General features: G+C 41.3%; 1 protein-coding gene across 2 annotated transcripts in view; it reads left to right on the top strand.

Annotated features, from left to right (window-relative positions):
• The first annotated feature begins 2,597 nt into the window (after positions 1–2,597).
• Positions 2,598–14,163, top strand: part of tubgcp6 (tubulin gamma complex component 6) — a 21,861-nt gene continuing 10,295 nt past the window's right edge. The window contains exons 1-11 of one of the 2 annotated variants that reach the window (XM_058075715.1): positions 2,598–2,940; positions 3,468–4,269; positions 5,332–5,495; positions 5,604–5,817; positions 6,648–6,806; positions 7,409–7,530; positions 7,678–7,741; positions 7,816–7,925; positions 8,016–8,107; positions 11,283–11,422; positions 13,796–13,945. In XM_058075715.1, the coding sequence (XP_057931698.1) occupies positions 3,487–4,269; positions 5,332–5,495; positions 5,604–5,817; positions 6,648–6,806; positions 7,409–7,530; positions 7,678–7,741; positions 7,816–7,925; positions 8,016–8,107; positions 11,283–11,422; positions 13,796–13,945 (1,998 nt within the window). In that variant the 5' untranslated portion in view covers positions 2,598–2,940; positions 3,468–3,486. Of the gene's footprint in view, positions 2,941–3,467; positions 4,281–5,331; positions 5,496–5,603; positions 5,818–6,647; positions 6,807–7,408; positions 7,531–7,677; positions 7,742–7,815; positions 7,926–8,015; positions 8,108–11,282; positions 11,423–13,795; positions 13,946–14,163 lie in introns of those variants that run through there. The other variant, XM_058075716.1, reaches the window with a different exon arrangement.

The following is a 14,163-nucleotide window of genomic DNA, read 5'->3' as shown; positions in this document are numbered from 1 at the left end:
GGTGAAAAACAACCTATTGCATTCATTCATTCATTCATTTTCTACCGCTTTTCCTCACGAGGGTCGTGGGGGTGCTGGAGCCTATCCCAGCTGTCTTCCGGCGAGAGGCAGGGTACAACCTGGACTGGTGGCCAGCCAATCACAGGGCACATATAGACAAACAACCATTCACACTCGCATTCATACCTATGGACAATTTGGAGTGGCCAATTAACCTAGCATGTTTTTGGAATGTGGGAGGAAACCGGAGTACCCGGAGAAAACCCACGTATGCACGGGGAGAACATGGAAACTCCACACAGAGATGGCCCAGGGTGGAATTGAACCCTAGTCTCAACCTATTTCAGTTTGTTATTTTTTGTTACAATTTGCAAATGTTTTCATCTCACTCCCACCTCTTGCTTTTGCATATATATATATACATATAATATACTGTATATATCTGTTCCAGTATCAAACACAGCAAATGACTATCCTATCTTACAAGCCATACAAGTTTTAAAATCATGTATTTCCATTGCAAAAACACTTACAACTTTAATAATCTCTTCTCAATTCTTTTCACCAATGTAGAATAAAAAGCGCTCAACAAAACAGTTTTTTTTTTTTTTTTTGCCTTTTACAAACAACCACCTCTACGAATAGCATCCTTCATTGACACTCGGAATGCAAAATAAAGCTTCACAAAAGGAGTTTGCCGTGTAAATAGCCGCATGGCGTCCCTGTCATCTGCACTGAAGGTTGAGGAATTGTTGCGAAAAACATTCATTAGGTGCTGACAACTGAGCATGAAATGGGAATAAAGAAAGATGGTGATGGCTGGTGGTGACTGCCAAACAAACACAAGCACTGGATTGGGAATAACAATGCAGACCAGGCTCATTGATGCATCAACAGATACTTCCTTAGATGACTTCCTGTCTTCTTCTTTCTCTTTTGGCTTTTCACTATCACTTCACGGCATATTCACTATCTCTCTTCTGGACATGTCCAAACCATCTCAGGCTGGCCTCTCTGACTTTATTTCCAAGGCCTCTAACATGTAATGTCCCTCTGATGTACTCGTTCCTCATCCTATCTATCCTGGTCACTCCCAATGAGAACCTCAGCATCCTCATCTCTGCTAAGTCCGGCTCTCTTTTCCTCAGTGGCACCGTCTGTAGACCAAACAACATGGCTGGTCTCACCACAGTTTTGTATACCTTTCATTTTAGCTACCAACCTAGCATACAAGTCATCAAAGACCTTTTGTTTGGGCTTTGCCACCTTGATTTTCACCTTACCATTTATTTCTCTGTACACCTGCCTAAAAATCCTACAACACTCTTCTTGTTTCAGCTTCCACCATTTGGTACTCTTCATCTTCCTCACCATGAGGTTCATTCTACACACCACCATCATATGCTGTCTGGTTACACTTTCACCTACCACTGCTTTGCAGTAACTGATCTCCTTCAGATTACAGCATCTACCACAATATGTAGTCTAGCTGTGTACTCCTACCTCCACTCTTATAGGCCACCCCATGTTCCTCTCTCTTCTGGAAGAAAGCATTCACTACAGCTATTTCCATCCTTTTGGCAAAGTCAACCACCATCTGTCCTTCTGCGTTCCTCTCCTGAATACCAAACCTTCCCATCATCTCTTCATCATCTCTATTTCCTGCACCAACATGTCCATTCAAGTTTGCCCCAATGACAACTCTTTACCTTCGAGAGATGATCTGCATCACTTCATTAAGGTCCTTTTTCCTCCAACTCCCATCCTACTTGTGGGGCATACCCACTAACAACATTGAACATCACACCTTCAATTTCTAGCTTCAGACTCATCACCCTATCTGACACTCTTTTTTACCTCCAGGACATTCTTATCTTTCTTTTGATTTGCATAATTGGCTTGGCTAAATGTTTACGTTAGAAGCCCTTCCTGACACAACCCTCTGTATTTATCCAGGCTTGGGACTGGCACAACAAGGCACTGGCTTGTACCCCATTGAGGCTACATTTGATGACTTCATGTCCACAAACATCATTTAGGTCCTAATCCTTTTTATGTGCAAATCAGTACCTTCATCACTGGCCTCTTGTCTGGGATGCTTCACTCAGCATGCATCCTCTCCTTGTTTCCAACCTTGCAGATTTTCACCTCTTTTGATCTGATTTACTATCTATGGGGGAAGAGGAGGCCATTTTGTGTTGTGATAAATAAAAATGCATTCCAAAGTCATAAATGACTAATTCCAAAGTTTCAGAAAACTGTGAGTGAATTATTTTGTTATAGTCACATGTTGTTATATTCCTGTAACCTAAACTGCCAAGGATGTATGTAGGGATTTATATTTTTATTTTGCAAAACTCTAGCCATAACAAGCTGGTTAAATTATTCTTCTCTACTAAAGGTACTTCAAATAGTTAACAATGTGTACACCTCGGGCATCCACATTGACCTTAATTACCAGTAGAGTACTAGGCAACTTGAGAATTCCATTTTTTTCCTGTCACTTGAACGCAATATCTCCAAAGCGTCGGACTGACCGCCCATAAAAGAATTCAACCAATCAACGGTGGCAAGTCTTTTCCTTGTCCAATCGCCATCAAAGATATTTTGCCCTCCTCCCGGAACGCAGCGGCTTGAAAAAGAATGACAAGCAACCCCTGATAAGTCACCCATAATATGCCACCCACGGAGTGTTTTACTGCGTCGATTGGTACTATATCGGAAGAAACTCAAGTGATAACATTTTCTTCGGAGCTGCTGAAGAGGACTTTCTATTGTGGGAAGAGCCTGAGCTGTACAGCGGGATGGCTAATCGAGCAGAGTGTTGCTAATGCTAATAATAACAACTGTTAGCATGCTGGAGGGAATATCTCAATGCGGAGACCTGGAGGAGAAGGAAACTGCCTGCTGAATGAGCCGACAACATTCCATATCGTGAGGGTAAACAGTTTACACTAAAGCGTTTATTCCCTGGTAAAATGTTGCTTTTGTAATGTTTCATATAGCTGAATTTAGCTAACAGCCACTGCTAGCTAGTAGCTATATGTTCTGTGTGTGTGTGTACACGAAACTACTTATAAGTCTTGAGTATGTACACAAACTCACAGTGCATACACAATGTGTTTGTATATGTGGGTGCTAGTATATGTTTGTGTTGTCTATTAAATCAGCTATAAATATATTGCATAACCTTTTAAATTGATCCTGCCTGAAAATTGCGTCAGTCTGGGCTACGAGTTCAGAACATCACATCTACCCTGACATATAGAAACTCTTTGTGTAGTCTATTTGCAGCACAGTAGGTCTTAAAATAGCAGTGTCCCTTACATATAGATGATCTTTGACTAGTGTGTTTACTGTAGGCCCTTAAAAGGCCCTCTTGACATGTAGAGGATCTTTGTCGAACAATTTTGCAGTAACAATTTAGTTTAATATTATATTGTGTCATCATCTTTTCTGTCATCTAGGCTGAAGGAGGAGATCACAATGTACCGGAGCCCTCAGCACCCCATTAAGTCCAGCTGCAGCAATAGCTCCAGCATCACAGAGCTGCTCGCCGCCCTGTGTGACAGCAGCCTAGCCGGGGTGTCATGGAAGCGTCGGGCCATGGGAGGCATCTCAAGGGAGGAGTTCCGCAAAGCCTTAAAAAAGCGTGTCTATGGCGCACTGCTGTCAAAGCTTTTCCAGGAAGGCAGCAAGGCCCCCGCCTCTGGCCCTATGGCGAGCTCACCTCCCAGGAACCAAGTCCTCATGATATGTTTTGACTTGAGAGTGGCTGGCTGCCGGGAGGAGGCAGAGAAGCTGGAGGAGCAGCTGGAGAAGCTTCCGGAAGGCCCCTTGTCAGGTTTGAGTGAAATAGATGCAGTCCTGGAGCTCCTGGTCCTCTTGGCGGGCTCCACTCCCCCACCCTCGGCCTCCTTCAGTCGGGACTATATGAGGCGAGAGAGGCCTGTGCTGCGCAGACCTCCACCCTGGGGCTACCAGAGTGAGGAGCTGCAGAGGCTGGAGGCCCGGGCGTGGGGGCTGGTATGCGGGGAGGAGTGGGCATCCTTGGAGAGCGTGTTTGTCACTCAGAGGGTAATGGATGCCCAGCCAGGCACAGGCTTGTTAGCTCTGCGGACTAAAATGGACACAGAAGAAAGATTTGAGAGGGAGACCAGGCTGACCCTTTTTGGAGCTTTGCATCATACCCGAACCTCAGACTTGGACATCAGACTGGACTTGCCTCCTGTGCCCAGTAATGTGGACCTGACTGGGCTGGCCATCAGGGTATGACTCCTGTATGTGAAAACTGACATGAACACACTTCTTTCTCTTTTCTGTGCATTCTAAAGCTATGAAAATAGCTAAAAAAAATTAAAAAAGGGGGGGGGGGTCAGGGGGTCAGTTAAGAATGCACATGATGGGAACTATTCCACCTTCTGAAAAAAACAATTTACATAGTGTGACCTGCATATTAACCAAACTACAGAGACATTATTATTGTTGTTATTAACATTGTTACACCGAAGAACTACGTTACTTCCGTAGTGACACCTTGCCACACCACAGCGGTTAGTTACCAGCCGGCTAGCGACTAGCTTCACCACACTCATGCGCTCACAGCGCGCTCACAATGCCTCAGGTCACTACCAAAATGTAACGCTACATATTGGAGCTGCTGCCACTGCAGCTGTGTTTTTGGTTTTGGAATAGACAGTGAATAGGGATGGTGAAGCTTCAGGAAATTTTAAGGCTTTCTTTCCTTCAAATTGTACCGAAACAGATTCGGCATTTTGGTGCTTCATTGAAAAGCGACATTAGCGACATCTGGTTTACCATCTCTAGTTTAGCAAAGTTAATGCTAGGGGATAGCATTCCTTTTTTTATGTTTCTATGTGAAATCATAATACTGTATAGTATAATACTATAAGTATTACTTGTTATCATGAATGTACCCGTTGCTACATGGTCACAGCATGGATATAAAAGTTAAAACCATAAAATTTATAAAAGGGTTTTATATCTTTAGAACACACAAAAAACATAAGGATTGCGGATGATGGCCAAAATCCCCGAAAAAAAACCTGCAGTTTTCATTTAAAAAGTTAAAAGTTTTCCCAAATACCAGATGCTGTCCACAGGTGTTGTTACTTACCTTCACTGTGACTCAGCATGTAGTGCCTTAGACATCTTCATCTGTAAGGCTGAAGTATGCTAAACTGCTGTTGGCCAACAGCTTGCTTCTGAGCAAGTGCCTTCCACCTAAAAAATGCCTGCTACTCTCTCCTCACTACTCCTCTACGCAGAGCAGAGAAAAATAAAGAAATGAGCTGTGTCATGGTTGTGCAGGTTCCGCCATGCTTGGATCAGTCTGAAGATGAAGGCTTTCAGTCTGCGTCCAACATGACCCCGGACTCTCAGTCGGAGCCCAGTCCCAGTCCAGAGGTTGATTTGTGGGAGGCTTTGAGAACATTTGAACCCGGAGTACGCTGTTGCTGGGAATCTATTGGCTGGTTGGTTGGCTTACATATGTCTTTTCCTATGTCAAAACTGTTGATGTTGATCACAGTATGATTTGCACCATCTCTGAATACATTCACCAAATGTGTCTTGCACACTAGGCCACCCGGGAGAAAAGAGTCTTTGTACCTTAGTGAAAGCGGAAGAGAGGCCTTCGACCAGATTTATCACCTCTGGGAGGGTGAAATGAGGATGGTCAGCACAAGCACACCCTCCCCGCCCCTGCCGCTGCCGCTTGACTCTCAGATGCTGTTGGTGGGCGACCTCCTGAATGTGCTTATTGGTGTCACGTCCGCAACCTTCCCTCTTAATAAGGTAACTCTCCATTTTAAAAAAATAGGTTGTATTCAACCACAATATATTGTTGGTCATCTCCGATATAGTGATGCTGTGAAATTTGATGCATAAAGTGTCAAGTCATTACTGTACATGGGGTATTTCCTTGTTTAAACAAAAAGTCAAAAATGCAGGATCAGGTCCCCATATTTTATGCATTTTATACAGTACTTTTGATAATAGTGTCTTATTTTTTTAAATTGATGTATTGATATATTTTTGTAGGAACCTCATATTTTTGGGGTTGTGTTTTTGTCCTGCACTCCCTAGGTACCTTTCTTATTTTTGCTTTTTTTTCAATCCTGTAACGACAGCATAAAACACAACCTCATAAAATATCTCATCACATTAAAAAAAAAAATAGAAAAGCCACTTATTACAGAAAAAAACGATATACTAGGAAGCTTTTTCTTTTATTTTCTTTTCCCATAAAGTTTTTATACACCTTGCAGAGATATTTTATTTTACAATGTCTTGGTTATCATGAACGTGTAGCCTGCTGTGCACACCCCACACCCTACACTGTCATGTAAACTCCTGTTATTGAGACGTTTGGTGTTTGTGTTGTGAGCTCAATCACATTGCCAGATATTGTTCATGTCCCAGAAGAGTGCCGGTATTGTCATCTTACATCCATAAGAAGGACAACAAACACCAAAGAGTAAAATATAATCTCATATCACAATAATACAACACGAATCACCATGGACGTGACTCGGTTAAATGTGATATTACCTTTTTATAAGTAATATCTGTGCTCTTGCATTAGATGTTATTAGACTCATATCTTGTGTGGATCTTCTTCACAGAGTGTTCATTTCGACATCCGGCCTGGTGTGTGCGTGTCAGGGGCCTCTCCGGAGAGTGTCTCTCGTCTTTTGGCAGAACTGGCCCAGTATGGCACCTACTACCTGAGGCTGAGCCGCTTCTCTCTACAGAGTGCTGACAAGAAAGGTCTGGTCTTCCAGGTGGGTTTGGGCCAACACTAGGGACAGGTTTGATGAATCGATCCCATACTTTAGTATTTTTCAACAATAAATCTCAAGTGCCATCATAGTGTATTGGAAAGCCTTGACACTGGAATTAGACAGTTCAAACATGCTTTTAGTAAGACCTGTTTTATGGGTCTGCACCTTGTAATCACCTGAGAAGCGCTTTTGTGTCCTTTATCCACTTTTTACCAACGTTGGTTTGTGTATTTGTTGAAGAAAAACTAAATGCACAGCTCCAGACTTTATTTTAAGATGTGTAGCAAAACCCTTTCCCCCCTTTTTTGTGTTTTTTTCCCATAAAGTTACTTCTAAAAAGCAGGCTCCAGAGACGCATATTAGAGTTATAAGATCATTAAGAAGCACATTTCGCATAACCATTGTCAGTGGCCATTAGTGCTAGTTTGCCAGTGCTTTACACATTGCCGTTTGTCAACCAGCCATGCTTTTCATACTTCAGAAACAAGTGCTCCTCTAGTGAGTAAACATCAACGCTCATTATCTGAAGTTCCACATTTAGTGAAATGGTTGTATCACCTTCAAATAAGAACGTTAACACAAAGTACGTGTTTGTCTCTCAGGCATTCACAGGAGGTCTGAGGAAGTACTTGCATTACTACAGAGCATGTGTTCTCAGCACACCGCCCACACTTAGCCTGCTGACCATTGGCTTCCTTTTCCGCAAAGTGGGCCAACAACTCAGGTGAAATAAATTTTTCCCCCATTTCCTTTTGTGGGTTTGGCTTCGGTCTCCCATTCATTTCCATGCTTTTGATGCTGAACTTTTGCCTGTGAATCGTGCAGTCAGATGAAAGGAGATGCTAATGTCCTGTGCTGCTTTCATCTAAAGGTACCTGTCAGAACTGTGCCACGTGGACGGGCCTCTGGGTGGCGACCAGGCCGCCTTCCCTGTGGTGAGTGCTCTTTATCTGACGTCGGCTGGCCTTGTCGTGTCACCGTTCACATGGGATGTCGCTGCTGTGTGCAGGGCGTCAAGCTTCTCTCCCACCTGTACAACGAAGCCCAGAACAACTGCAGCAACGAGAACTACCCAGTCCTGCTGTCTCTCCTCAAGAGCAGCTGTGAGCCGTACACCAGGTCAGCGCACACGCCGACGTGTCTTGAATAAACATAACAGGCTTCGGTGCTTTTGTCCAGACTCTGTGATGTATCTCTCGTGTGTCTTAGGTTCGTGTCCGACTGGGTGTACAGTGGCGTGTTCCGAGATGTTTACAAAGAGTTCATGATCCAGGTCAATGAAGAGTACCTCGGCGTCAGAGGTGAGAATGTCTGACTAATCGATTGAAAGCAGGAGAGTGTTGTGAAAACCCAATTGCCAACCAAAACAGAAATACAGAGGCACTTGATGAATTAGTGGCTACTGCTTGGATGTTATAAATGAGTCCCCTCCTGCATAATATTAAAACTGCCTCATGGGGCGGTGCCCCTGCACTCACTCCTTTGTTGTGAGCGTCCATTTTACATGAAAATGTAATGCAATTAATTTAAATTTTAGTGTTTTTGTTTTGCTTTCATTATTTTTGAAATAATTATGAAAAACTCTAATGAAAATCAAAATTAAATAAACACATAATAATAAGAATAAAAATCTTAATAATAATTATGTAAATAAATTAGGGCTGTCAATCGATGAAAATATTTGTGATTAATTACATTCCGTCCATGGTTGAATCGTAAATAATTTCATCTAAACACAATTTTGACATCTATAATAAATAGGGATGTCAATCTCTTTATGGTAAACAATTTGATATGCAACTGCAATAACTACTTCAAATCTTGTGTAAAGAGATGACCATTTTGGTCAAAATTGCAAAAATAGAAATTCCACAGTTTTTTGTTGGTTTAATGCGAGTAGTGTTACTTGAACGCACCTTCTAACTTTGTCCCACATAGTAGTGCTACTACTATACTGACACCTCATATTTGCTCCCAAATGTTTATGTTTTATTTTTTTTTACTATTGCAAACATTAGGTGTGTGTTTACAACTGTGGTAGTCATATAAAGTGGAATGTTGATACCATGTGGGAATGCATAAAGGTAAGATTTGATGAGCTTATGTGCATATTTGTTCGGTACACAACTTCTCTGAAATGCAGTCCAGGCTTGTACTGGTGTATGGTGGCTTTGAAAATAATATACAGTTATAAATCCCCCAGTGTTTGAATGCTTAATGCAAACGGAAAGTTGTCCCACTTGCTTTGACCGTCCTTGAATGCACATCCTCCCATTCTCATGTAATGCAAAGAGATACTTTATTCATCTCCAAGAGAAATTCACACTGATGGACTACTACACTGTATTTTATAGCCTTTTTCCTTCACTTAATGTTTGCTCCCAAATGCCGTGGGAATGCACAAAGGTAAGATTTGATGACCTTCCTCATTTTCTTTCGGCTTTTTCCTGATTACGGAGTCACCACAGCGTATCTTTTATTTTTTGATCCGCATATTGATTTTTGGCTTGAGCACTTTATATTCGGGATGCTCTTTGAGTGCTAATGTGCATATTCGTGGTACACAACCTGAGAAACAAGTCTCTATCTGTATTCATTTAGTGATTTTAATTTGATGTTGTTCCTGTCATAGTTTGAGACAATACATATTAAATAAGCTAAATCAAATCTCTATCATGTACGCATGTTTTACTGATATGTCGATGACTAGCCAGTGCACTGCTAATTCTAGCTAATGCTAGCGAAGCTAGCTCTGACATGACAGAAGACCCAACATAGATGTCCAACCAAGGCTATGCTTGCCTTTAATCAGCAGCTCGTACCCTAATTTTAGCATGCATTTCCAAGCAAAAAATCAGCCCCGTCGTAAAAAAAACACTCATTAGTTAGGACACTTGTATGCCTAGGCACCACTGTATAAATGTCAATTAAAGTGCTCAGTGCATCTCTCTGGCAAGTTGACAACGCCGTAGTCCATGACAGTTCCAATCACAGCGACAGCCGATACAAATAACTTGGGTCTTGTTGAGAGAGCCATCTGCCAAGGCTTTGAAATCAAAAAATCAAAATACCCCTTTCTTCTCCATTTCTGCCCAATATTTGCTCCCGCCTGTAGGTACACGGTGACAACTATGACATCGACTAAGGGTCAAACTAACTAACTAACTGTGGCGGCCCTAAAATGAATGATATAATTGTATAACAAAAAATAAAACATTTTAAATAATTGCCGGTATTAAATTTAAAAATAAACAAAACCAAGATAATTACAAAAACAAAATAAACCAAAAATGAGAGTAAAAACACACACTGCATTATTCTGTACATTTCAGCGACTCAAAATGACATAGATAGCAGAAAAAGGAAAAAATAGATTTCATTATTTTCCTTTTATTACGTTGTTGGATTTGTCCTTACGCCTGTGAAGGATGCCACCAAGTTATTGGACAGTAATCTGCAGGCAGCAGAGCCACACGTGGTTTTTCTGTTAGTAAACGCCATTCAGAACCGTTTTTATTTTTTTAGTCCCTCTTCAGTCTACCTCTTGTGAAATAGGCATTATTCTTCACCCTTTGATATAAAAACACGTGTGAGTAAAAAAACAAACAAAAAGCACAACAGATATGTTTACAGTTACGAATGCAGCGTCTTTTATGTCACAGAGGCCTGTGAGTGCTTTGAGATGGGGGAGGAGCCCACACCAGCACCAGCTTCTATGCCTTTGTCATTTAAAAGCAAAAAAGTCTCCTTTTTAGTTTCCAAAAGTCTCTTCACGAGATTTGTTGCTACTTGCTTTTATGAAAAAATGTGTCTAGAGGGATCTGATTACTCACTAAGTCGCCAGCACTGATCCCTCCTGCTACATTCTCTTCTTCTCCGGCACTTAACAACAGTCCCATTATAATGTGTTTATGAGCGAGGACCAGCAGTGGGAGCCAAAACTCTAGCATGCCCTAGTACTAGCACTGTATTTGTAATTAAGTATTTCTGAGTAGGTATAAAGGTGACATTTCCAGCTCACTGCAGTTCTTTTCTTCCTCTATAATCCATAAATCTTTTTTGCGGTGACTCACTGTTGCCTGGCCAAATGTAGTTTGTCACGCAGCACTCTGTTCAAGGTCACGCCACTCCATAGCTTTGTCTGGCTAAGAGGTTAATTTGCTCATCGGCTCCACCTCATCAACTCCCGCACTTGACCTCCTGCACCCTCACACTCCAGCTCGTCTGGAGGGCACCCAAATGTCAGCGTTCCTGCAGGGAAAGTGCATCCTGGCCGGGGGGGAAGCAATCAGCAGGCCATGTCCGGGGCGGGCCGGCTGTAAAATGCTCTGGATGCTGAGTGCTTTGGTGTTCTCTTGTGCTTTTAGCTCCGGTTGGTCTGAGCTAAGCTATTTCCAACAATAAAACAAGTCATGGAAGTCAAGTACAAGAGTTTCTAAAAGGTTCATTTACCTTGTTGATATATATATTTTGCAGACTATCACTTCTGGGTCAATGGCTACACTTTGATCTCCAAAGACGTGGAGGAATGTGTGCCCGTTTTCCTGAGACACATTGCTAATGACGTGTACGTCTGCGGGAAGACCATCAACCTCCTCAGGATCTGCTGCCCTCAGGTGAGTTACCCTCATTGTACAAAATTGCCATAGCAGAGCTTCTTAACACATTTAAAACACAATTCCATGCTGAATTTGGAATCCCGTTTTCACTAGGAAATAGAAATACAGTAACCACTCCTTTTTAAATAAATGAATTTATGCGAAGGAGGATTCCTTATTTAGGAAGTGAATATTTTCATTGATAGAGCACAGAAAACCTGTTCACAATCTTCAAACAATATGTTTTTAAAATGATTAGAGCCCTCAAGACTTGAACTAACACATTTATAGTCACCAATATGGTAGACTTAATTGGGAGGGGTGTCTGTTTTTAGATGTTTTTAAAAACAGTGATGAGTGACACACATTTCATACCAATATGCAACTCAATGTGCTTTACATAAACAGAACATTTAACAGTAGGAGCATAAAAAACTTAATAAAAAAGAAAATAATAAAAAAAACATTTAATTAAAGCATTAAAATGGCAAATATTAAAAAGAGTAAAAGTAAATACAAATCCAAGAATTTAAAAACTTTTAAGAACTCAGCCATTTGCACGTGAAAAGAGAGAAGTTTTTAACCTAGATTTAAAAGTGCTTACAGTTGGGGCTGATTTCAGTTCTGCTGGTATTTTTTTTTCCATTTGTGTGTAGCATAACAGCTAAATGCTGTTTCACCATGTGTATCTCGTCTGTACTCCACTATCTGACCTAAGTGGGTAGATCTCGGAGCTCTTGTGGGTTTATACGATGCTAACATGTCCTTCATGTATTCTAAAATCAATTCTGTAGCTGACTGGAAGCCAGTGTAAAGACTTGAGAACAGGGGTTATGTGCTCTGATCTCTTTGTTGTGGTTAAAACTCTGAATGAGCTGCAGTTGTTTAATACTGTTTGGGGGGAGTCCAGTCAGAAAGACCATCACAGTAATCAAATCTGTTGGAGATAAAAGCATAAATCAACTTCTCCTGAGCTTTTTTGGACATGAAGCTCTTAATTCTTGATATACTCTTTAATTGGTAAAAAGCTGTTTTGGTGACTGATTTGATATGATTGTTAAACAAGCCTATCAGCACGCCAAGGTTTCGGACTTGGTCTTGGTCTAATGTGTATGCATTAATTGCTAAATTGTCTGGAAAAAACAGACTCACATGTTAGCAGTTTGTTGTTGTTTTTCTGGACAATGTAGCTCCCCGCTGTAATTAAATTGCCTCACCATTGTATTGTAATGGCGGCTCTAAATGGCTTTACAATTGTATTACTCAATATAGTTGACATAACAAGACCAAATAAGTCATTTCAGATGTAATAAAACTCATTGTCATGTGTTACCTAGCAAGCGCTAATGGTGGGTGGACGGATGTGTGGAGGACAGGAAGTGATTTTGAATTTTAGCTTGTCATGGGTGACCCAAACAGATGGCCCAAACAATAGCCTGTTTTATTATGATTATTTTGTTTTCATTATTGTGCCTGTTGTGAGATCACTGACATTTATTCATTGGTCGAAATGCTTCTTGTGCCTTGTATTTGTATTATAGTTAATTTGACAATTTTTATACTTGAAAATGCTTAAAGGGGACCTATTATGCTTTTTCCACTTTTCCTATAAGTGTATTTAGAATGCTGTATTCTTGTGTTAAATGGTGAAGTTTCAGATAATGAGGTTTGTGCATTTGGAAAAGCCGCCATAGAGCCAGGGCGTGATGTTGAAACTACAATGTAGAGATGGATGACTCCATACTATACTGAAAGGTACAGCAAATCAATATTGAGGCAGAGCAGGGCCGCTCGCTGTCTCTTTCAAATCCTTATCAATAAGTGCGATTATGATGCGTCATCTGGAGACGCTGAGACTTTACCGAGATGGATTGCATCTTTTGGCATTCAGCGCTCTGCTCTGCTTTGTGTCATGTGTGCGCTGATGTTCTGTTTTAACATCATTTTTATGATACCACTATAGTGGCTCGGTACACCCCCATGCGCTAATGTGATTGAAATGAATTATTCAGGTTATTCATGTTTAGCTTAGATTGATACTATCAGGGAAGTAAATAAATGAATCTTGTGTCGCTGAGGCTGATGCATCAGCAGGTTGAGCAATTACAGAATGAATTCAAGGCGACAAGATGATCTATGTCAACTCACCATGTCATCTTGACTTGCAGTGACAGCGTGTTGAATTAAAAAAAATTACACGGTGAAGCCTTGTCTGAATGCACTTACAAATGTGCAGCCCACATTGTCACTTCTGCATAGTTTCCTGTCAGACAAAGTTGCCAAAATGAGACGTTTTTAAGCATTATCAGGATTAAGGGATGAAATTGCCGTGGGATTAAAAGAAAAGAACAGTTGCTTGGTAATAATGTGTCTTTTCACGTGTCTCTGCAGCACTACATCTGCTTGTCAGAGCTGCCTGTGCCTCGCATCGCCGTCACTTTCTCCCTGCAGGAGGTGGAGCAGATTGAGAGGGACTGCGCTGTGTACCGAGGGCGCATGGAGAGGATCGCCAAGCACAGCGCCGTCAGCAGGGAGGTGCAGGTACTTAAACACACAGACCCATCAGAAAAATAATGGCAATTGAAATCATTGAAATATTTTGCACCATCAGATTAGAATGTGATTTCATCTACAGATATTTAAGTGAATTTATATCTTTTATCTTGTCGGAAGCACCGATCCATGAGTTTAAAAGGCTTAAAAGTTGGACTTAACATTTGACATCTGCAGTCTCTGAGCTGGACAGATTTTGTGTCCCA

The sequence above is a fragment of the Doryrhamphus excisus genome, chromosome 6, assembly GCF_030265055.1.
Source record: "Doryrhamphus excisus isolate RoL2022-K1 chromosome 6, RoL_Dexc_1.0, whole genome shotgun sequence".
NCBI classification, from domain to species: domain Eukaryota; kingdom Metazoa; phylum Chordata; class Actinopteri; order Syngnathiformes; family Syngnathidae; genus Doryrhamphus; species Doryrhamphus excisus.
Note: the sequence above shows the minus strand (reverse complement) of the source record. Positions and strands in the feature narration are given on the sequence as shown.